The sequence below is a fragment of the Lolium perenne genome, chromosome 4 (assembly GCF_019359855.2).
Source record: "Lolium perenne isolate Kyuss_39 chromosome 4, Kyuss_2.0, whole genome shotgun sequence".
NCBI classification, from domain to species: Eukaryota; Viridiplantae; Streptophyta; class Magnoliopsida; order Poales; family Poaceae; genus Lolium; species Lolium perenne.
In genome coordinates, this window is record NC_067247.2 from 330,454,172 (window position 1) to 330,479,311 (window position 25,140).

General features: G+C 46.7%; 2 protein-coding genes across 2 annotated transcripts; both read right to left on the minus strand.

The window, feature by feature from the left end:
* Positions 1-4,415: 4,415 nt before the first annotated feature.
* On the minus strand, positions 4,416-7,913 carry LOC127296446 (probable inactive receptor kinase At1g48480). The gene is made up of 2 exons (XM_051326522.2): positions 6,274-7,913; positions 4,416-5,287 (listed from the first exon to the last, which is right to left on the minus strand). The coding sequence occupies exons 1-2, from the start codon at positions 7,649-7,651 to the stop codon at positions 4,653-4,655; spliced, it is 2,013 nt and encodes a 670-aa protein (XP_051182482.1). The 5' UTR covers positions 7,652-7,913; the 3' UTR covers positions 4,416-4,652.
* Positions 7,914-13,292: 5,379 nt separating this feature from the next.
* LOC127296448 (uncharacterized) lies at positions 13,293-15,477 on the minus strand. The gene is made up of 5 exons (XM_051326525.1): positions 15,269-15,477; positions 15,147-15,196; positions 14,949-15,054; positions 14,793-14,851; positions 13,293-13,510 (listed from the first exon to the last, which is right to left on the minus strand). The coding sequence occupies exons 1-5, from the start codon at positions 15,401-15,403 to the stop codon at positions 13,456-13,458; spliced, it is 405 nt and encodes a 134-aa protein (XP_051182485.1). The 5' UTR covers positions 15,404-15,477; the 3' UTR covers positions 13,293-13,455.
* Between the last annotated feature and the right edge of the window lie 9,663 nt (positions 15,478-25,140).

Sequence of the window (25,140 nt, forward strand, 5' to 3'; positions counted from 1 at the left end):
TTATCCAGTACTACTTGTCCACTCTTTTATCCATTTTTTTTTAGTTTCGCCTGACCTTCCCACCTTCACCATGTCCATTGCATGAAGGTGCTGGCGTATACAACGGTCTGATTTTTCTTCTGAACTGTTATGCTACGGAGTACAACGGATTGATTTGTATCGTCAACTCTTCACATGCATTATTAATTTTCCACGAACATGTTTGCCCATTCTTATATCGATTGCTCGGCCCGCAACGTATAGAAAAACGTCTAAATCGCACATCCACGCTCCGTCGGCCGATCAGTTCCAAGTATCCACTTGAATACTTTAATAAACAAACTGTCTAGGAAAAATACGAACCAACGTCTACTTGCAGTTTGCAATGCATTATTTAAGCAGGCCGGGGTTTTATCCCCATTTCAAAAAAAAAAAGCAATAAAAAAGCAAGACAATTCCAGATCGCTTCCTCCCTACTCCTTGACCTATGGCAGATATATCAAATCCAAACCCTTTGCATACTTTACCAGCCCCATCATTATCATCGCAACCAACCGGGAATTTCCCAGCTCACGCTAACCCGTAAGCACACGGGATCATGTCCACTCCAGTCCAGGTCACTCCACATGTGCCGGCCGGCCCGGCTGCGCCTGCGCCACACCAGTGCGCGGCAGCACTGCCATGGAACGGGAGGCACACCCCAGAGGAATTCGGGGCGTAGGCAGGACACACAGGACAGGAGGAGGAGGGGCCATCTTCTCTTACCGGACTCAATTATCTGACGAGCATTAGGTGAGCAATCAGGGGCGTCCAGCCAGTGACCAACAAGTCAAAAGGTCGAGCTAGCACCAACTCTGATCAGTATTGGCCTAAGCGAAAGTTGTGTAGATTGATACTCATCTTCTCTGTTTTTGTTGATGTTGCTGCTGGACCATTGATCACAGTCGTTGTTGACAAACATACTATATATCTAACCATTTTGAAAAGCAAATAAGCAAACATCGTTGGAGGCAATCTGTTGAGGCTCTAAATTAAGCAGGGCAGGAGAATCTCATGAGGCATGGGAGAATGATCGAGCAGGTGCTGTCCGAAGCCAAAAAGTTGGGGCCTTTCCGGGATGTAAGAACATCTCCAATGCCGAGACCCAAACGCAGCGAGCACTTTGATTCGCGTAGACATGAGAACACAAAATACCTGATCCAGCGGTCTGATGCAAACAAACTGAGATGCACAGACCAATCCACTTCTAACAAAAAAATTGGGATAGGAATGTGTCTACGCGGTGCAACATGGACCACCCGCGTGTCCTGCGTGTCCGTCCTAGACCCACCTAGCGGTGACCCGACGGCCGCTTCGCCTTCTGCGCATGATGTGGGGTACCCAGGGTAATACCCATATGTGATGGATTTGGGTTTTGGGGAAGAAGCATATTGCTGGTTTCGCCGGCATACAAACACAACACACAGGGGACAAAACAAGGTTTACTTAGCTTTAGGCCTCCGATGGAGAAACTCTACGTGTTGCTTATGTGCTTATATTATGGATGATGATTCCAGGGAGTCGCCGAGGAGGCGAAAGTGATGTTGATCTAGCATAGCTAGGTTTTGACGTATCTCTCTTTTCTTACCCTTGCCTGGCGGCCTCTCCTGGCTTTTATAGACGAAGCCAGGTCTCAGATTAGTAAGCTCAAGTAGGTTACAACGATTAGAACTTTCATTTTTGAGCTTAGACCTTATTGCACTGTGTTGAGTTCATGGGCCTTTAGATGCCTCGTGCGGCTAACTCCATCTTGACGATGGAATCCTCATGGGCATTTGCTTAAGCCACACCAAGTATACCAATAAGAGGGACCCATCTAGGTGTACCCACATCAGCGCTAGTCTTCTGCACCGTCATCAATGCTGGTCGATTCGCCTTCTATGTTGGCATCAATGCTGCAGCTACTTGGACTACATCGCCGGTTTTGATGGTAGCCATGTGTCTGTCATTTTTAAGGCGAGCAACCACGCCAGCTAGTCCCCACAATGCTCCCGCCATTGCGTCCCATACCACCCGCAGCCATAGCGACAACACTTCATGGGCGAGTCCTGGTTGTGGGAGAAGATCAAGCACAAACACGAGGAGGGATCCTCGAGCTTCGGCGGGTGACCTCGTTGCGACCGCAGCATGCAATACATCATTGTGGACGTTGCGCGCTTGTCGTATGAGACAAGCACGTCGGCAGGTTGGTTCGACGTCAACATCAGCCCGGTATGGAACCTCAACGTGCGAAGGGTGCTAGTGCCGCAAATGTCACGAGATGGGCTTGAGCGGCACCGGGAGATCCGGCTAGGTCGGGCACTCCTGCCACCCAATATGCTTCAAGACCACACAATGCCATGAACTTTCCAATATGGGACACGTTTGGCGGTGGGAATGAGATCCGCATCGCCGCGCTGCCTTCCTAGGCGACGACAAGGCCGTCGTGGACGAGGAGGAGGCGGTCGCGGTTGAGAAGCAAGAGCTGTTGGTGGATGCCTATGACATCTCGAGCGAGGAGCTATGAGACGACGCCGTCGACTACCTCGGGCTACTCACATACGAGAGGGAGATGTTGGTGGTCGTCAAGAAGGAGGACGAGCTCCCTGTCCAACCGCCCGAGCAAGACGACAACGAAGCCCTGGGGATGGGCATCGCCACGTAGGAGATGGAGGCTCTGGCCGTGTAGCTGCGAGAGTCCCTGCTCGCGCTGGGACGATCATCCATGTCGTCGGTGACTCTACCACGCGAGACGTCACCATGGGCGACATGATCCCCGCATGCATCGATGTCTCCTGCATCGAGGACTCCTACGGTAACGCCAACACCCTAGCACCAGCTCTGGCATCGCTGGTGCCTTGGCCATTTCCGTGGGATCCGTCAGTGTTCGTCAACCTAGTCGTCGCCAACGACGAGTAGGCAGCGCGGCAAGCGCAAACCCTAGCTAGGGTTTTATCATTTTTTTTATTTTAATGTTTATGTTTTTGCCACGTGCAAATTAATTATATATAAATGAAATCTTAATCTAAAAAATGCTTCTGCTTGCTAGGTTATCCCGATCCAAATAGGACCAAGGGGCGGGCAAAACCACATTTGTGTGGTCCTGCGTGCAGTTGTGAATTTTGGCTAACCAGTTTTGGGTAAGCTCGAAAATCTGATTTTTTTTTTTTTTTGGCTTACCCATATCTTGTATCTCCCTTGGCCAAACCCGTTTTGCTTAGGAAAACATAAAACAGAGGCCGGGTTACACGTAACCCTTTATTTACAAACACTTAGAATTCATATTTTAAAATTAAAAAACGAATCAAAATTTTATATGTAGCTCGGCCTTCAAAATATCACACTCGTTTTGCTTATACCTATATAACGTGTAAGGGCGGCAGTGGGCAGCCGACAGGGCTGGCCAAGCAGCTCAGGCTGACCAGTTTCTCCGCTCCATGAAAATCTTGTTGCTACAACTCAGGTGCTTGATTCGTCAGTTCTTACTCCTCCCTATTACGATACTATACTTAGAATAATTGTGTCGGTTACAATTGAGATGTGGGGTTTCTCCAAAACATTTCAAGAGAAAAGTATGCGTTTTATTAATTGGCAACTGTTGGCGAGGCAACAGAATTGAAGCCAGCCAGCATCGAGTACGCCAGCTGGTTTGACATGCGACAGTAGACTACCCGCGTGTCCTGTTCAACAATTCCTCGAGCTGTCGGCTGGCCGGCGTATAGTACCAGTAGAGTACAACTGCAATTCGAGCCGTCCGTGATCAGTGTTGACACTGAGGATTAGTTGAGACTCCAAATTAATCCTACCTGCTGATCGTTCGGAAATTCGATCCCCACCTAATTCGTTGCATCACATGATTACTCTGCAAAGAAAATAGAAATCTAAACTTGATAGTTGCGCTACATTTTGGGCTAAACTTGATTGGTGCACTACATTTTGGGTATGCCGCCATGACCTACATGAGCCACAGACTGTTCGTCGATAGTGATGCATGTTTGAGGCACTGCCGAGTTTGACGATCCTGTCAGTATCATCTAACTGCAGTCACATAAACACAACACTATATGTAGGTTTGTGTCTCTCTCTGCCGTCGTGTTACTTGGAAACCACTCTGGGATAAAGAGCACGCCCATGTTTGATGTCTCTTCCAACCTACCAAAACCAGCTGGGTTTCACACTTTCACTCACACTCACAGGTTTGTTAAGAACTAGATGCCAGAGGCAGAGCCATCAAGCAGTGACAAAAAGAAGGCCGATCACACTTGAGAAATGGCCATGCCAACAACCATTACCAACCGATCGAGATGAGACGAGCATGGCAACGAAAGCGTAGCTACCGCAGATCACATCGTATCTTAAATTAAGCAAGCATTACATACAGGAGCTGGTGTATGGCTGTCGTAGGTACAGTAGAGGCATCAACGAAGGAGTGTTACTTTCCAAGAATCAAAGCTTACAGAGCGACTGGCATACATGTGCTATAGTAGAATCGAATCAAAGCCCGTGAGAAAGAAGGCTGAAAAAGAAAAAGAAGAAAAACAATGAAGACATGCACAAGTTGTTGCTGATGAACCAAAAGTAGCTGGGAGGAGAGGAGGGAGGGAAGAGATCTGATGATCCGTGCAAAGAACTAAGCAATTTTTCCGGTCACTGCATTATAGGGAAGGCTCGTCGCCTTCGTTTTCAGGGCCGGTGACGGGGCTCTCTGTTGTTGTGGTGGTGTGCTGTCCGGAGCGCCGGATGTCGTCGATCCTGGCGGCAGCCTCGGCCATGGTGGGCCGCTTGTCGGGGTGCTGCGCGGAGCAGTCGATGGCGAGCTGGAGCAGCTGCACCATCTCCTCCTCGACGTTCTGGAACCTGAGGAGCTCCTGGTCGAACACCTCGGCGGTCCACTCCTCGCGCACGACGGACTGCACCCAGCGCGGCAGGTCGAGCCCCTCCTCGTTGACGACGGCGTGCGTGGGCGCCTTGCCGGTGAGCAGCTCGAGGAGGAGGACGCCGAAGCTGTAGACGTCGGCCTTCTGCGAGACGCGGCGGATGTCGGTGACCTCGGGCGCGCGGTAGCCGGAGACCCTGGTGGGCGAGAAGGAGGGCCCGACGAGCGTGGGCAGGCCGTGGTCCGACACCCGCGCCTCGTAGGTCTTGGTGAGCAGCACGTTGGAGGACTTGATGTTGCCGTGCGACGCCGTCGGGGAGGTGGTGTGGATGTAAGCCACCCCGCGCGCCGCCGCCAGCGCGATCGCCGACCTCGTCTCCCAGTCCAGCGGCGTCCGACCCGACGACCGGTTGCCTGCACGCACAGAAGAGAGAAAATTAACACGACAGTCCATCAAAAATATTACTGCGCTGGGCGTGCACGGTGCAATAGGACATTTTTCAGGTTCCGTTGGTCTTACGTTTTCATGTGCCATGTGTGCGCATCTATTCTATCACGAAGCATGATTCAAATCTGTACGCGAGGCGAAGGTGGGGGGCACATTATTGGCGCGAGAGGGATAGGAATCCCGAGGAACAGTGGCGCCAACTAAATGTCACATGGACGCATATCAAGTTTTTCAACTACCCTGCCCGGGCTCACATGCGCAACTTGCCACGAAATTTACCGGGAATCTGCAAGCTAATAATAACTCACGCGTACGTGACTGTATAGTTGGGAGTATTGTACTACGTACGTACTAGGGTGGAAAATTTCAAAACGAGCCTCCCGTCCATGGACCACACCCACAAGCTAAGAGGTCGAGTTGCTGTTCTAAATTGCAAATGCAAGGTCGTGCCAAGGGCAGTCATGGCTGTCACGTTGCAGCTTTCTTAAACTAGATCAGATCCCACGCAACTGAGCTGGAGAAGAAGAAGCCGACAACCCCGATACTATACTAGCGTACAAATTGCAGTTCGAGTGTTGTATGTAGCTAGCACCCCTTGCCATGGCGGAGCCCCTGGGCTGGCCCGGCAACGCCCCAATAAAGAAACCGGGCCAGGGGCGAGGCAGGGTAGGTCAGCCACGAGTGACGAGTGACCCCAATTGATCGTGCCGCGAGCAAACACTGTGTCTGAGCTGAACTGGTAAAAATTGTAAACGAAATGGACGGATCGGGCCGTGAAAGGGACGCGCCACCGTGCGGTTGTGGACTTTTTTCCGCCGGTGACGGAATATCGCCAGGCTGTTTGGGTCGATCGATCCATCCACCGACAGGACGGCAGAGAGCGGATAACGAACTGGCGCGTCGCCAAGCTTGCTGTAAGAAAAATGGTTTGGGTTTTGAGCTTTTTCTTTACCGTGGAGGAGCGCGGAGAGGCTGCCCATGGACATGTAGTCGTAGACGAGCAGCTTCTCGTCCTTGCTGAAGTAGTAGGCGCGGAGGGGCACCACCAGCTCGTGCTGCACGGCGCCGATGGCCGCGATGCGCTCCCGGAACTCCGGCTCGGGGAGGTCCACGTCCTTGAGCCGCTTCACGGCCACCGCCGCGCCGCTCTCCATCACCGCCTTGTACGCCGTCCCGAACGCGCCCTTGCCCAGCACCTCCGCCGACGCGCGCAGCAGGTCCTCCAGGTCGAACGGCGGGGCCGCGGCCATGGGCCCGAAGTAGATCAGCTTCTTCGACCCGGCCGTCGAGCCACCGGACTTGGCAGCGGCAACCGCGGCTGCGGCTGCCGGCACTGCTCCAGCGGCGGCACCGTTCATGCCGTTGCCGGCTGCTGACCCGTTCTGCCCCTTGGGCTCCGCGTCCAGCGAGGCCATGTCGAGGCCCCGCCCCTTCTCCACCGCCGCAGTGGACCTAGCCCCGCTGGACTTCTTCCGGCAGAGGAAGAAGATCAACGCAAGCAGCAGCAGCACGCCGAACACGCAGCCGATGGCAATGCCGGCGATGGCGCCTCCAGAGAGCTTCTTCTTCTTCTTGCCGACGTCCGCGGCGCCGCCCGGGCCAGCGCCAGGTTCGGACCCGGCAGGCGTCTCGGCGGTCTCGCCGGGGCAGAGCCCGAGCGGGCCGCCGCAGAGCGACGTGCCCAAAAACGAGTCCTTGGGCATCTTCCGGAGCTTGGCGGGGATGGAGCCGTTGAGGCTGTTGTAGGACACGTTGAACTGCTCCAGGGTGGGCAGGTCCAGCTTGGGGATCTCGCCGGCGAACTCGTTGCTCTCCAAGAGCAGCGACCCGAGCCGGTTGAGCTTGTTGAAGTCGGTCGAGATCTCGCCGGAGAGCTTGTTCTCGCCGAGGTTGAGCCGCACCAGGTTCTTGAGCGTGTAGAGCGACGCGGGGACCTCGCCGGAGAACGCGTTGTGCTGGAGGTAGAGGGCCCGGAGCTCGGTCATGCCGGAGACGTCGTCGGGGATGGGGCCCGTCAGCGCGTTGTAGCGGAGGGAGAGCGTGCGGAGCGCGGTGAGGTTGCCGAGGACGCCCGAGGGGAGCGCGCCCATGAGGCCGGCGCCCGGGAGGCGGACCTCCACGACGCGGCCGCCCTCGCAGGCCACGCCCAGCCACTGGCACGTCTGCGTGCTGCTGTTCCACGACGGCAGCGCTGACCGCCCCACCGCCGTGCGCAGCGCCTGCAGGGCCTGCGTGTCGGTGTTGAGGTCGTCGGAGAGGTAGGCCGGGAGGAGCGCGGCGAGCACGAGGACGGCGAGGGCCGCCCTTCGCAGCCCCCGCATTGCCGCCATCACCGGCGGTGGGGAGTGGTGGGAGGTAGTTCAAGATAGTCTGTTTAGCTCAGGAAGAGCACTGCCATGGAGAAGAAGAAACACACACACTCGCTCTCTCTTTGGTGGGTGGTAGTACTAGCAGTAGTAGAAATAGAGTGGGCGGGGCAGGTCAGGGGCAATGCAATGCAATGGAATCTTGAATTATAATGGAAGATTTGGTTAGCTCAAGGAGCTGGAATGTGAGGGTGTGTGCCTGATTGTTGGCTCATCAATGGGCTTGATTGCTTGAATGATAGATTAACTAGGTGGCACTTACTGGAGCCTAGTTGGAGAATTCCCCCTTTACTCTTTTCTTAATCCAAAGCTCTCCCACAGGAAAAGGCAGATTAGCAGGTGTGGAGTCTTTTGAGGCTAGATGAAAGGCTGGACGTGGGCACCAGCAGGACAAAAGACACCACTAAAATAATTACTCACTAACAGCGGTACTAACATTTCCATGATGAGTGAGCTCTTTGTTTAAAAATATTCGTGAGACAGACAGGTGAACCTGTGCTCGCTTTCACCCGGAATTCAAAAACTCCTAACCACCGCGAACCTTGGCATTTGTCGGTTTATCCTTGGGTCTTTCCTCCAGATCCGTCTGTCAGTAAGAATTTTCAAGCGGATGCTGCTGCTTCTACTGGCCCTAGTGGCATGTTATTCAGTTCACGAGCATTTATCGACCAGTTCCCCTGGCAGGCTACACGGGTACGACTTTGTTTTAGCGTACATTACTTGAAATTTCGGCAACGCATACATACGTACGAGTACATAGCAAGTACGGTAGAACACAGTAATAACCGATTAAGCTAACGGCCTCCAACGAACGCGCACCGGCAGGACAGGTCCTGGTCCAGCATCACACGCTTCACAGGCCCTTGTTGGTTTTGGTCAAGGAATCGCTCTGGATTACCCGGATCTGAGCGTCTAGTGGACGTGGTTTATGTATCCAGCTGAGTTGCTTCTGCATTTCATCATCACAGTCAAGCACTCCAGCAAAAGAATGGCAGGTTGCTCGAGCCAACTTGATGCCCCGGGAGAAGAGAACACGAGCTCTGGCGAATCATGATGGTATGGCCCAAGGAAGCCTAGCAACTCGCGTGTTTGTTTATTTTTGTTTAGCACTGATCAACGGTAGGTCTTTCCAACCAGCGATCGCGTACCAGTTCTCTTGTTTAATCCGCTGCAAATTGAGATGGGCACCGTTCAGCGCCTATATATTCGCGGAGCTCCATATTCTCTTGTCCCGGCCTGGCCCAATCATATACTAGCAAGCTTTGCGATGCATTGCCCAGTTGGTTAGGTTTCAGGGACATTTGTTTCCTTTCTTCCATTTCTACCTTTCTTGATTCCAAATTGTATTTTAAGCAGGTTGGTTCAAACTGTAACAATTTAGGTTGAAAGCATAGTACTACTAGTACCTACAGGAGGAAGAACAACATTGCAAACACATTCCGTAGAACCAGGCTGAAAACCATCTAGGAGACCAAAAATAATAAATGTAGAGGTCGTGGACCAAAGGGTGCCTGTTTATAGCTAAGGAACAAAAGAGGCTTAGAGATGAAGTGGTTCATGTGGATGCTGTGAGTAGTAAATCTACCGGGAATGGAACTGAAGGAAAATAACTGTATAATGTAGAAGGAGTGTAACGCACTGGTGGTCTAAGAAGTTGCCACGCATGGCCACATTGGTCACCGACTCAGAAAATGTAACAGTCGGGTCATCAAGTTGCGGGGATCTTCTGCCAATATGAGCTGCCCAAAGCACTCATGGAAGAATTAGCAGCTAGCAAGACCAGGAACGCAGAGCAAACCTCAGATGGCCAAAGATGATACAGTATGTAGAATGGTGAACCAAAATCAGAGCGAGGATGAGGAGATGCTAGAAGGCGTACAGTCAGTGAAAGCTGCAGCTAAGATGTGTTTGATTGTGGTAAAGCTGGAGGTAGGGAGATGAAAACCATTGATGTAGAAACAGTCAGGAACCAAATGGCAACTATTACAGTTTCATTGTCAGTGACTAAAGCACCGTCGAAAACTGCTTTCTATACTGCAGCATGTCCCAGAAAGTTTTTTAAAAAAACCCCTCAGAGGAGATCTGTGTGAAGCTAATGCAAATCAGGTGATCTATTATTGAAATTCAAAGTAAAGTGCAGGATGTCATATCAAAATTCAGAAAGACAAAGTGGATGCAGGATGTTGCAGATGGTTTACCTGCTTACCGTACTGAAATGGTATCAAACATACTTGAAATTGTGGTGTAGAATGATGAGATAGATGCAGTTGCCATCTCCAAGCTGAACAACATTGCGCACAACCTGGTTCTCTACTTCTCTGGGAAGGGAGGTTTGGCGTGGGAGATTTAGAGACTGAATATCTGAAGCTCATAATCAGCTCATGAAATCAAGCACGGGCCTTTCACACATTTGAATTGTATCGCAACCAACATAGCTGCACAAACTCAAAGACTGGGAGATTCATCCGGCATGCACCATCTCTGAGGACAAGAGTTAAACACCTTCCAGGAGCAGCGAAATACAGAATAAACAGGCAACCACAAGCTGAGGCACCTCTCTAGGGAAATTGACTGACACTGCATGACGGCATATATGCTATTCCAGGTGCACCAGGATTTTCCCACTTGTCACAGTTGCAGAAAGTCAAATCGACCAAGGAGTCAGTACTAATCCTGAAGCTTTTCACTGAGATATTCACTATCTGGATTGACGATGCGTTGATTCTGAAAGCATGTTTGTGTGATTATCAAATATGCCACCTCCCAACCCTTCCCATCAATGGCAAGAATGATCATGAGCCTCTTGACTTCGATATGTTTGATCCTGGGAACATTCAGCTACAAGGTTGTTGCTCCTGCACTTTGAGCAGAAAAATCATCAATTATCCAGCTTTGCAAGGGGTATTGCTTGGAGTCATCATTATTCATGCAGGATGATTTCTTGATCTAAAGACTCTTTTCCTGGATGTCATGGATCAGATGCAGAAGACATGCCGGTCAAGAAGGTGTCCCACCAAGCTTCAAGAGTTGCATGATTATATCTGGTGTTCCTGGAGGGCTGGAACTTGTTCATTGTCTAGAGGCAGTGCTCCCCAGCTCCGGCCAACTAGATGCCCTGATAGAACTCGAGCTCTGGCGAATGATGATGGTGTGGCCCAAGGAAGCCTAGCAACTCACGTGTTTGTTTATTTTGGTTAAGCATTGATCAACAGTAGGTCTTTCCAACCAGTGATCGCGTACCAATTCTGTTGTTTAATCGGCTGGAAATTGAGATGGGCACCATTCAGCACCTATATATTCTCTTGTCTGAGTCTGGCGCAATCATATAGAAAGAGCTGTGATGCATTGCCCAATTGGTTAGGTTTTAGGGGCACTTGTTTTATTCTTCCCTTTCTACCTTTCCTGATTCCAAATTGTATTTTAATTATTCAGGTTGGTTGAAGCTAAAACAATTTAGGTTGAAAAGGATAGGACCAATACCTACAGGATGAAGAACAAGATTGCAACATGTTCAATAGAACAGCTAAAAGACTGGAATCGATCAAGGAGGAGACCAAAATAATCGATGGAGAGGAAGTCAGAAACCAAAGGGCCCATTATCATAGCTAAGGAACAAAAGATACATAAAGGTGAAGTGGTTCATGAGGATGCTGAGGGCAGTAAATCCCCAGGAATGGAACTGAAGGAAAATAATTGGGCAATGTACAAAATCCTTACGAAAGAATTGGCAGCTAGCAAGACCAAGAACGCAGAGCAATCTCAGATGGCCAAAGATGATACAGTATGTACAGTGGTGAACCAAAACCAGAGTAAGGATGAGGAAATGCTAGAAGATGAACAGTCAGTGAAAGGTAGAGCTAAGGATGAGTTTGACTGCACTCAATATGGACCTGGGGAGATGAAAACAAGCTGGAGCTAAGGATGAATTTGACTATGACAGTTTCAATATCAGTGACTAAAGCACCTTGAAAACTGCTTTCTATATTGCAGCATGTCCCAGAAAGTCAAAAACCCTCGGAGGAGATCCATGTGACTATGAAAATTGTATGAAAATTCAAAAGTAAACTGCAGGATGTTACAGATGGTTATCTACTTACCTTACTGGGTTTCATATCAAATTCAGAAAGTCAAAGTGCAACACAGGAGTACAGGATCTTGAAGATGGTTACCATACTTACCATATTGAACTGGTTGTCGAACATGCTGGAGATTGTGGAGAACGTTGAGCTAGGTGCAGTTGACATCTACAACCTGAACAATGTGGCGCACGACCTGGCTCTCTACTTTTCTAGCAAGGGAGGTTTGGCCTGTGAGATGTGCAGACTGAATATTTTGCTCTTATAATCAGCTGATAAATCAAAGCTCGGATCTTTCGCGCCTTTAAATTTCACCGCAGCCAACATAACTGCACAAACTGAGAAATTGTGTCCTTGTTTATTTCCATAACCAGACATTTGGCTAATTTGGAGCTGAAAGACTCACCCACTGACACAATAGCAGCGGCTACAAAGTACTGATCCGGCTTGCACTAATCTCTGGGCAGGACATGAGTTGAACACCTTACAGGATCATCGAAATACAGCCTAAACAGGTAACTGTAAGGCTGAGGCACCTCTCATTGAAGAAGTTGATTGAACCTGCATGACAGTAGCTATGCTATTTTAGAGTGGACAAGTCAAATTGATTTTTCCACTTGTCACAATTGCAGACAGTTAAATCGAGCAAGGAATCAGTGGAGACACTGAAGCTTTTGACAGATACTTACTATCTGGATTGATGATGTGCATCATGCTGATTCTGAACCGTGTTTGCATGATAGTAAAATATGCAATACTTCCAAAGCCTTGTCATCAGTGGCAACAATTATCTGAGCCTCTTGACTTTGATATTGTTTGATCCTGAGAACATGCAACTACAAACATTGCTATAGAAGGTGTTTGCATCCAGCACTCGAGCGGAAAACATCAATTTTCTGGCTTTGCCAGGGGTGCCGCTTTGGGTCTCCGACAATATCATTCTTCATGCAGTATGTTTTTTTTCCATCTCGATACCCTTTTCCTGGGTGGCATGATCCAGTGCAGAAGAGATGTCAATCAAGAAGGTGTCCCGCCAAGCTTCAGAAGTTATAGGTTATATCTGGCATTCTGGCATTCCTGAAGGGCTGGAACTTCGTCAATGTCTCCCTAAATTCAAAGAGAGTGGAGAAATGACAACTGGAAGGTGAAGCTGGAAGATGTCCCAAAACACATGCGCTAGAAGAGATGCATTTTTCTGATCCCCCATCCATTAGTCCCTCATTGTCAGTATAACCTAAATGTTGACACAAATTTAAGGAGATTGTTGTCCTGGGTGCTTCTTTATTGATGATCCTATTTCTTCGCAAAATATTGTTTCTCTGCAGTACCTTATATTTGCGCTTCTGACTTGTTTCCATATCTTTAGATGTTTATTATCTACTCTATTGAATATTTGTTCAGAATTTTTTGAGTGACAAATTAGAGGGACAGGACAGTTAGAAACAAAGGAACAACCGAATAATTTGACACCATTTCCTGGGTACTGCAAGATACTAAGCATTTTCAAAGAACAAATGAAAGCATCGCACTGGAAAGATATATATGTTTCATTCAGTGGATAAGAATTTCAAAAATATGCCTGATGAGTACTGCTACATAAGGATACACCATATGCTAAGAAAAGTTACAATTTACAGCAGACTTGGAGACTGTTGTCATCCGTTTCCACCATTGCCAGAAAGTACAAATCCTTTACGAATAATTAAAGGACCCCTTCACACCATCCAAGCTTTCGCCAAGGGATAACCTGTAAAAAAGAAGGGAAAGCCACATGCTGAGGTGAGGGAGCAACAATAGATAACCATATTCAGAGCCCAGAGAGTCTAATGTTCAACTATTACAGAAAACATGCAATGGTAATACAGACTCAAGTTAGAAAAATAACGGTCCAAAAATTTTGCTCTTTAAACATACACAACATATAATGAATAATAACAATATCAACATATAAACTACAATGTAGATTGTAAAAAAAAACAACTCAATTTGAAACAAAGTTATTTCTGTTTTCTTCCTGGAAGTAATATCTCAGTAAATAGCACAGGATCATGGAAATCAAAGTGATCTTCTGGTAAGCACGGGTATTTACAATGGGTAAACATCAGTAGCTAATGTTCTCTTTTTTTTCTGGTGAATTACAACTTTATGAGATAGCAAAAAGAACTAGAAATCCAAAGGAACCCAGCAGGTTGCCCTCAATGAAAACACTTGGACTAACCATCATTAGGATGGGTCAAGCTGTTGGTTGACCAAACTAAACACAGCAGTAATATAGACTGCAGAGTCCAAGAGATAGCTGAGAGGAAAACGTAATAGGACTGAACAGTTGTTCTACTGCAGATAATGAAGTTTGTGGAATGTGGATGATGAGCACTTGAGCAGACAAACATAAGGATTCGCTAAGTAGGATTGAAATTGCCCGCACTGCTGTGCTTGCTGTTTGCAAGAGCTATTGACCCGTTCTCGACTAGAGCTTGCAGACGGACAGACAGCAGCAACACAGTAAACAAGATTGAAATAGGTGCTATGTAATCTCCCTCACTCAATTATCTACTTTGCTGGCATGTTATGGCAGGCTTAAAGGTCAGGCGTTTTAACAAGGATCAGGAAATTACTTGTTTGAACGCCCATAACTGACTGTTCCAGCATAAGTATCAAGCCTAATCTAGGCACCAGACATATACATAAGACTGTCCTTTGCAAGGACCGGCTTTGCGACTTGTGTGAGTTAGACCAGTATTCTGTATATTCATCAATAGATTTACATGAAAAGGTACAGTTATAAGGATTTGGGTCTAGTGAGAACTACTTATACATGAAGTAATCCATTGCCACAAGTCTAAGAGCCTTATTCCCAACTTCTCCAAATAGCCCATCTGACAGGAGAGATTACTCCAAAACTATCTGTTCCTTTCCTCCCTCTAAACCCAAACATAAAGCAAAGCAATGTCATCATTCATGAAGCTAGGTACTAGAATCCATTTCAGTGTATTATCAGAACATTAAAGCAACATTTCGTGTTGTCTTACTTGACCATGCAGTACTTGTACTCTTGCCCGCGGATAAAGTCCAACTCCCCTTCCTCAAGCTGCGACAACACATCAAAATCCCCATCATCAGAAATCAAAGCAGCTATCACAAAGGCAGCTCATCAGAAACAGAACACGCATCGCTGCTCCACTTACCGGGTCGCCGCCGTATATGAGGTTGTAGCACTCCGGCGAGGCGCAGCGCAGCACGCAGTTCTCCTTCTCCGTGGCCGAGGACCTGCACGCGAACCCCCACAGCCCGCTGCGCGGAGCCGAGAGGAACAACCGTCAGAAACATAAATCAGATGCAGCCAGTCAAACGCAAAGCAGGAACGCGCGTGTCCGGCCACGTACTTCTCGATGTCGGCGTAGCAGGCGTTCTTCTTCTCCCGGATCTCGTTGTCCTGGAACACGGAGTTGTAGGGTGAGACGGCAGGGGAGAAGTGTAGGGGGAGAGGTCAGGTGGGGAGACGTACGGTGATGGCGCGGGTAGAGGACTTGGCGACGGCGGACGGGAGGAGGAGAGCGAGGAGGAGTAGGAGGCAGCAGGCGGCGGGGATTTGCCGCCGGTGACTCCGGTGGAACGGGAGCGGCGGTGGACGGGGACGCATGGCGGGCGATGGATCGGATGGGTCTGCGAGATGTTTCCGTGCCTCTCCGTCCCGGAACACATTACAAAGACCATATTTGAGTCACATTTTGCGAACTTCAAAATTGTATCTATTGAATTATTTGAAAACAATCATGTTTTGGGTGCAAACAAGTTTTGTTAGTAGTAGTTTCCAACCACACTGCAAACATTCAGACGGCTACAGATCTGCTTCCTCCCCTAGCATAGCAATAGCATTTGCCGTCTGGGTATACCGTCTCCGTTTGTCATCGCATCTCCAACGATGCATGATCTCACAAACAAAATAACAGAACCAACGACATCACACATGAACTGGTGTATCAACGCACCGAGCCAGTTAAAGCCCGAACACGTTGGGAGGTGAGCACATGCATCATAAGAGGGTAAAACAGAGATTCTCCCAAATCAAAGTTCCATAATAATAATAAAAACTTTTTTTTTAACAAGGGTAGGGTGCTGAGCACCCTAATTTGAGCACCCTAATTGCACTACTCATAGGCATTGTACAGATACAAACATTGTTCCTGATAGTAGTAATCTGTTGATATGGACAAGAATATGATCTATGAGCAGGGTTATTGCAAGAACATAAAGGCGGGACTCTAGCGAGAGTTTTTGCCTGTTGAGCACAGTTGTGAGCAATGACATTGAGAGCTCTGTTGATGTGTATGATCCTTGGGTGAAGTTGATGCAGTTTTTCCTAAAATTGCACCGCCTGTCTTCTAATCTCCTACTGGACAGTTGGATCTACTCCTTCTTTCGCCTGAACTGCTTTTGCTAAGCTGAGGTTATCTGTGAAGAAAAAGGGTTCCTGCAAAAGGAGAGAAGAGGTGATATTTGCTGCAATCAACGGCCCTTCCGCCTCTGCCTGGATTGGAGTGGAGACTTGTAATAACCCAGAACATAGGAACAACGAAGGGTAGATTTAGAAATGGGATGTGCATTTCATCGCAAAACGGGGGAAATTTTCGCGCCTTATTGCAACTAAACCTAAGAGGGGTCGAGGTACTCTCTCATTTCGCAATTAGGGTTAGGCAAGGTGAGTTAGGGAAATTTCGACATGATCTCTTTTGTATTTTGTTGATTTGGAAATTGAATTCATTTGACAAGTTATAATCCATTGATAACATCAAACAATAAGTATAAATGAATATAGAAATTGAATTCACAATTCAAATACAAATTATGAATTCAAATAACTTTGAATTTCAAAGTGAATAATAAATACAACATTTATTCCAGAATATAAATATTACACAAATCAAAAGCTCATAAGTAAAATTTGAGCTTTATTGATAAACAACACAGATTACATTGTCTTTACAATATTCTTGATACAAGAATTGATAAACAGAAATGAAAAAGGAAGATTACAATATTGTCCTAAACTAAAACCTAGACTAAATGACTTGAAGAATATCTTCATGGTCATATTCATCTTCAAAACCTGCAAAATAAAACAGCAAGTAATAGCCAGAGAGTCAAGTGTTAAACAAAAATTCAGTTTGGACAGAACCAACTGTCATGCACACTTGTGCTTGTCCAAAGCCCTGGACAGCACAAGATAAGAGCAAGCAGACCAAACCTGAGCACCACCAGAGGGCTCAAGTTTCAGCATATGAGAGCACACAGCTCATGTGTGCAGGGCAAGCCACAGCAAGGCAATGCACAAGCTTAGTCACCAAAGCAAGCCAGGCTTGTGTGTCATGGCAAGAACAGAAGTAGAGTTCATATAAAAGGGGCACAAACCCTAGAAACAGCAATCAGTCGACAGATAAGGATTCACAAGGTAAGGTGAAGGTAGCACAGCACAGTTTATCCAGTTCTTGCTCAAGAACAGAACTAACTCACACAACCACTCAGCCACCAGAACATGGTGACCTAAGAAGATCAACCAAGACTGGAGGTGAAGGGCTGTGACACAAACCACAAGTCTGCATCAACACAATATTTCACTCTAGGAGCTGGAACAAGGTATACCTAGTTCCTGGAGAAGATCCAATGGATCCAATCCATAAATCATGCATGACATAGTCATGGGGTTGAGCAGATGCTCAAAAGGGTAAATCATCACTTGGTTTTCACCAAGGATTACTGCCAGTCTAGAAGCCACTAAAACAGAAATCATCCAGATACAGATCTTGTGCACAGAAGCTAGCAATCATGCACAGATGCACACACTAGCAAGATCTCATGCACAGACAAGCACCAGTAGATGTATTGTAAGGATTAGCAGCTAACAGAGACTACACAGAAAATTCTAAGCAAATAACCATCAGTAAAACCCTAGATTTCTTCACAGGCAAGCATATTGGCATTCATATTGATTATGATCCCCAAATATGCAAGCAAAGATGAGTAGCCAACAAGATCTAGCCAACCATGTGAGCAACCAGTCAGTAGCAAGGCTACTGAGGTCACATCACACTTAGCACCATTCAAAGCAAAATACAAAGCATCATTATCCAGAGATGGATTCAGATTTCATTTGTTTGTCAATTATTCATGAAAAGCAAATTCATACACGGCAAGTCAAGTAATCATCACTGCATAAGCAGTTCATCATAAATTAATTTATTCAAGCAAGAATACATAACAGATTCATGCGATATATTGACAGTAGCACACTGTGAGGCACACTAGCACTTGTCACTACATCATAGCTTCTGGACGATCAAGTCCAGTAAGCTAGTGAGAGCAGGAGCACACATACACAGAGGCAATAGCATGCTTGAGCATCAGCATCAGTAAGCAAATAGTTCACTTAGCCACAGAATTAATCAGCAACCAAGCACTGACATTTAATTGATCAAATGGATCAATTGAATCAAGTCAAGCCACACAGATAGGCTAGCCAACAAGAAATGGTTGATCCAATGGATCATTGGATTATACATGAGGCACAGAAGCACCTCACAGGCATCACTGGCATTCACAAGTGTCACATATGCATAGCAGTACACCTAGACAAGCAAGTATAATATGCCAGTAAGAAAAGCAAGCTCATAAGCAAGTACAACATAGCATATCAAGCACATAAGCAAGTACATCATGGCATAGCAAGATCATAGCATGCTAGGAGCAGTAAGCAAGCAACACATGGCATGCACAGCAAGCAAAGCAACACTGGCCAGTACCAAAGAATGGTGAATTGGCCAGAACTTGCAGAGAAGGGAAGCACAGGTAGCTTAGGTAGCAGTAGCAAGGCTCTGCATGATCACAGGATCATCAGAGGGCCGTAGAGCAAGAGGAGAAGAAGCACAGAAGCTTGGGAGGCGCACAGGCATGGCGAGGAGAAGGAGAAGGAGTAGAGAAACTTACACGTGCCTGGTGGCAGAGGCTATGGCATGGCGAGGCAGTGCTCGCGCGGCCATAGCAGCTGCAAAGCCAGGGAAGTCGCCGGCGTTACGCCGACGAACACCACCACAGCAGCACGGCACGGAGACGACGGCACAGGTACTGCGAGCAGCACCCGCGCCAGGTCGATCTCGGAGGCGCACACGTCGACGGCGAGGACGAGAGCTCGTCGGAGATCACCCAATCGCCCGAGGCGATTCTCCACGAGATCCAGAGAGGAGGCGATTCGCCAGGAGAGGAAGCAATCGGAGAAACCACACGGACGGATCGATAGATCGTCTCGCGGTGGTCCAGATCAGGTAGGTGGCGAGGTCAGGGAAGCAAGGAGGCGGCCGGAGCACGGCGGCGACGCCATCGCCTCGCGTGTCGCCAGAGGTTAGGGTTAGGGCGAACGAGTGAGAGAGACGAGTGAGTGAGTGAGGTGGGCCACTTCGGCGCCACCGACCCGTTATGGGGCACGCCTTAGTGGGCTGTCCCATGGGCTTTAGTTAGTGGGCTGCCCCAATAGGGGCCAGGGGGTATTCTGGTCTTTTCACAATTTAGGAAAAAGAAAGAATTTCACCAATTTTTAGTAAATAAAATACAACTCTAAAAATCCATTAAAAATTGGATTTGTGAATGAAAAATTATTCTTAACAGGAATAAAATATGAAATAGAATTTAAGAAACAAATTCAAATTTATGAATTGGGTGAATTTAAGAAAAAATTGGAATTTCAAACTATTATTTCCTTGTATTTAAAAATCAAGGAAAAATCTCAAATAAGTTCAAATACTTATTTTCAAACATTTCAAAATGAAATTCTATTATTCCAAGTCATTTCTATTCAAGAAAGATATTTTCCAAAGGAAAATATCCTATTCCTTCTTATTCCAAAAATATAGAGGCAACTCTATTATTTCAAAAACATTTTTGGAATGAATAATGAATCACCAAGGTAAAGTAGTTTTACTTTGAATAATTTTACTTTATGAGAATTAAAGTGGTTTACACATTAAAGCAATTAGAAATTATTGCCAAAGGCATAAATCTTAACCCAACCCTAAATTGTAATAAATCATTGGGGTAAAGGGATTCCACATCAAATAATACATTCATGACTGCATTATTTGGATTTTATAACATTGTCCTTACCGGACAATGATGCTTCTTTACAGAACCCGAGGTCCAGGTTCCATCCACTTCATTGAACTGCACTATCTCGCAGTCCACATGCAAGTTCACCCTTGCTCATATCGACTTGAGTATTTCCTATCAATTTACTGCAAAGCTATATACTTACCATTCCTGCATGGCAAATGAAATGTTACTTTTCCAATTATGAATATGACTATGTGGCTGGCAATGGAACCATGGTATGTGTTGATATGGTGGAGGTTCCATTGCATGGGTTATATTAACCTAGGAGTAATTACCAATGCCGTCCAGTGATTCTAGCGCCGTACATATCGCGTTAACCATGAGATCTATAATGGCTCTAGGGAAGCCAGCCGTATCTTTTCCCTCCTGCACGCCAATGGACTGGTAGAGCTGCGGGGTGTTGGAGGCACTGCCGTAGGTTGGGATATCCTTTTAAATCCCCATCCGTGTGTGATGATGGGCTCTACGGTCTATGATGGATTGTCCAAAGTACACCGTGAGTAAAGCCGTATTATCGGAAGATGTCTACTGGGGGTGTGCGGTTGGACAAAAGGGTGGGTTTGCAGGGTCGCGGAGAAGGCGGTGTGGGCTTGGATTTTCATACCTGGCCTCACACCAAAGGAAGTGTGAACGGGGGCAAGTCCCTGCGGATGGCAAAAAGGTTGGGATCTCTTGTGGGAAAAGTAACGCACCTCTGCAGAGTGTATCAAATTGTGGCTGTCACTCCTTGTTCCGGGAAGGAAACTGCGAACGCGGCAGGAAAGGAACTCCATGAAGTTCTGGTCAACCTGTGAAGACTGACGGGCATAGTTTTCATAATAAAAGCAACCTTTTGAAGAAATGATTTCAAAACATGCATTGACCTGCGATTTCCTGATCAATGGTCGTAGCTAGTGCATCAAACACCTTTAATCTTTTGAACTTGCTGAGTACCTCTATACTCACTTTCTTCCGACACCCTTGCTAGACTGTGATTTGGAAGTGGAGGCTATCACCGATGGAGCACCGGAAGGAAGCTACGAGCTGGTCTACGAGGAACCTGATCTTACCGGAGGAGTTGAAGGAGTAGACTATGGGATAGTCTACGGACCCGATGACACGGAGGTGGAGGAGTAGTGATATACCCTAGCATCATAGAGCCGAGCAACGTAGAACTTACCTAAATAAGTTGTTGAGCTCTCTTTCATATATGGTTGTGAGTTGTAATCGTACTTAAGTAGTATCTTAGGGTGTTCTCATAGGACCTGTGAGAATGCCAACTTGTTAAGACAATGTTTGTAATAATATTTGGAGTGTTATGACCTGCAATGTTTCTGTTGTACCACTCTGAGGGATATGGCAATTTGTGAAGAAGTCCCTTCACAAAGATCATATCAACGACTTGTATACTACAACATGCAGTGCTATGCTGGGTCACCGCAGCTGGTATCAGAGCAAATGTTGCGACCTTAGGTTGGAAAAACCTAGTATAGGGAAGAAACCTGCAGGAGTCAAGTAGAAATAGTAAAGGATTCTCTAGAAATATGGTGATTATTCATATGAGAATAGCAAAACCATATATATTAGTGCGATAATTCTTTATTATAGCTATTATGATGCATCATCACTACTAATATTCTGCTTTTGTATACAGCCATAATGGCGAACACGTTTCCTAAGAGGACTTTGAGGAAGGTTGAGGGATGGCTCGGTGATTATGATGGACCAATTACAGATCTCCTGCGAGGGATGCTGAAGGAACTCCATTGTGACCCACGGATACCTGTTCTGAAGTATACCTATTACGATGGTGAAATCTTAGCCAAGTGCAGAGTATCGGTCCAATTACCTTCTCAACTGTTGATGAGTTGTATAATGCTATACGGAGAAGCCAAAACAATCACCACAGCCTATCACATGGCCCTATTCAAGGCAATCCTTGAGATAAGGCAGCACAAGTCAGTAGAGCTGCTATGTTCAGAGTATTCTCATATACCTCATGCCGAGGAAGATGAGGATCCCACTCTGAATCATCTGGTGTTAGCACACAGAAGCCCTGAAGCTGCAGCACAGCACATGGATAGCTGTAAGTCTTTATTGACCACGATGTACCTTTTACACATGAAGATGAGGGGTGAGATTGATCACATGCTAGCTGAGTTCACGGACCCTGATAAAGTCCAAGCTCGGATGCGTGATCTGAGAGCACAACCACAACACACTACACCTTTCTTTAGCCTAAACAACTATGTAGATTTGAGCGACCAGTTGCCCAAGAGAGACCCACTCACACCCAACTTTGTCCCACACTATCCACATGTGTCAGCATCCTATGAATCTGGATATGGGGGAGATGATTCCAGAGACCTAAACTGCTCGGAGTCACCAATCGAGAATTCAACTGGTTGGCGTTTCGGGGAACCATTTGGGGATGAAGGAGAACCCATCACTTGTGATACAGAGGATGAAGGAGGCGAGGTTAACCAAGGTGTTAACCAAAGCTTTGGGCAGGAAGAGAAAGACACCAACTCCATTTCTTTAGATCTGGAGATGGGACTACCCAAAACATCCCAGTACGTTGTAGGTGAGAGTTCTGGAACTAAGAAAAAGAAGAGGAAGATGATGAGAGGTCAAGTGAGTAGAAATCCTCCATGGATGGCAGAAGAAGGTGAGTTGTATCCTACTGGGGATACATATGAGTCATTATCCAGCTACTTTGGCATGACAGATCTCTGTCTCGGCACTTCGTCCGATTCAGATTACATACCTACTGGAAGGACCTTTATTCCGGACGGTGTTCGGAAGACAAATCGCTATACCGGATGGACCCCAGGGATGTACGCGGAGGCGAGTTATGATGATGAAGAGTAGAGCTCCAAGAAAGAATAAAGTAGTATAGGTGGTATTGTACTAGAACGTATTTTAAATTCCGTTGGCTTGGGCTTGAAGCCAAATAAGTGGTTATATATGTACCACATGTAATATAGGTGTGTATGTTATGTAATATACAGTGTATATACATAATAAATGTTTGTTTTGGATTTGCTTCTTGATTTCATTGTGTGACTAGTTCTGGGCAATGAGTTGAGCTCCGAAAACATTTGCATGGTGTAATTATGAGTAATCGTTCTTTGTTACAGAACTAGGGGGAACATGGCGTTAGTTGAAACCGAAGATGCTCGGAGAGAGCGGGAGGCGAGAGAAAAAGAGGAGGCAGATGCAGCAGCTAGAGCAGAGAATTCACCACCACCACCACACCCAATGATGCACCCATATTTCCAACAGTATATGAGAGCAATGGAAGAGGATAGGAGGCGGTACCAGGAAAATCAAAGTAAGAACATGCAAGACTTCTTTACCCAAGTCATCAACGATAAGGGTAATGAAGGCAAGGGAGTAACCCTATCAGACTTTCAAAATGCAAGACCACTACCTTTCACATCAGCTCCAGAACCAATGGACGCTGAAGATTGGCTCATGGATACGGAACGGAAGTTGAAGACCGTTGGATGCAACGATGAGGAGAAGATTCGATATACTACTTATCTGTTGTCAGGACCGGCAGCGTCATGGTGGGAGAATCTTGTAGCAGTACACCCTCCAGATAAGGTGTTCACCTGGGAGGAGTTCAAGAAGAAGTTCCGGGATGCCCATGTTCCGGAGAGCGTGGTGGAGCTGAAGAAGAGAGAGTTTGACGAACTACGTCAGAACACTGCACCCATTATGCAGTATGTTCGGTATTTCAACAGGTTGTCAAGATATGCACCTGAGGATGTTGATACGGAGGAAAAGAGAAAGAAGCGGTTCATGAAAGGCATGAATCCATACATGAAGATGCAACTGAGGTTGGCACGAACTGCTGAATTCCATGAACTGATTGACTTGGCAATCACTTTCGAGGATGACTATAGGCAAGTCCAAGAGGAAAGGAGGAAGAGGGCTCACATCGAGCCAAGGAAGTACCCAGTCACCAAACCAACCCCTGATCGGAGTTTCAAACCCCGATTTCGACCTACTACTGGCAATCAATACAACCGGGGAGGTCAGAGTCAGAACCCAATCAATCAAATCACCTGTCACAACTGTGGCCAGAGAGGTCATTTGCAGAACGATTGTCAGAAACCCAGAATCATATGTTATGGTTGTGGGAAGGATGGACACATCAAGCCAGGTTATCCAAATAAAGCATCGTGGAGCGGACAAAGCTCAGGAGGACGAGGTGGAAATAACAACAACAACAACAACAACAACAACAACAACCGTAACAACAACAACAACCGCAACTACAACAACAACAACAACAACAAGAGGGGAAAGCCGTATGGAAAGCTGAATTGCACATCTTTGGAGCAAGCGGAAGAGTCGGATCAAACAGTCTTAGGTACGCTAAGCATTCTTACTCATCCTGGCAAAGTCTTATTTGATACTGGAGCAACCACATCATTTCTTGCACTGGAATTTGTGGAAAAATTCGGGCTTAGATGTTCTAAGTTAGAAACCCCTATAACTGTCCTATCTGCGGGGGGAACGATCTTAGTAACCCACATGAAAGAAGCACAGGTCATAACCATATGTGACTGTGTGTATTTCGCGGACCTATTAATCATTCCCATGAAAAACATATCAGCTATCCTAGGGATGGACTGGTTGACGGAGAATGGAGCGGTGATCAGCTGTGGAGACAAAACAGTATCACTTCGCAACTCTATTGGAGGTCGAATAGTTTTCCAAGGGGACAAATACACTGAGTTGGAGATAGGATTGGAGCTCAATAGTCTGAAGGAGGTGAGGATTGAAGATATCCCTATAGTAAATGAGTTTCCATATGTATTTCCTAAGGAATTACCGGGAATGCCACCCGATAGAGAAATAGAGTTCACAATCGATCTGATTCCAGGCACAACACCTATAGCTCAACCACCATATAAGATGGGACCCAAGGAGTTAGTGGAACTGAAATCTCAGATAGATGAATTGGAACAGAAGGGATTTATTCAAGAAAGTGTGTCACCATGGGGTACACCAGTCATTTTTGTGGATAAAAGAGATGGTGGAAGGAGAATGTGTGGAGATTACAGGAATCTTAACAATGTAACTATCAAGAACAAGTACCCTTTACCAAGGATACAAGACCTTTTTGATCAAGTTCAAGGAGCTGGAGTCTTCTCGAAGATAGATTTAAGGTCAGGATACCATCAAATCAAGATCAAGAAGGAGGATGTACCAAAAACAGCGTTTGTA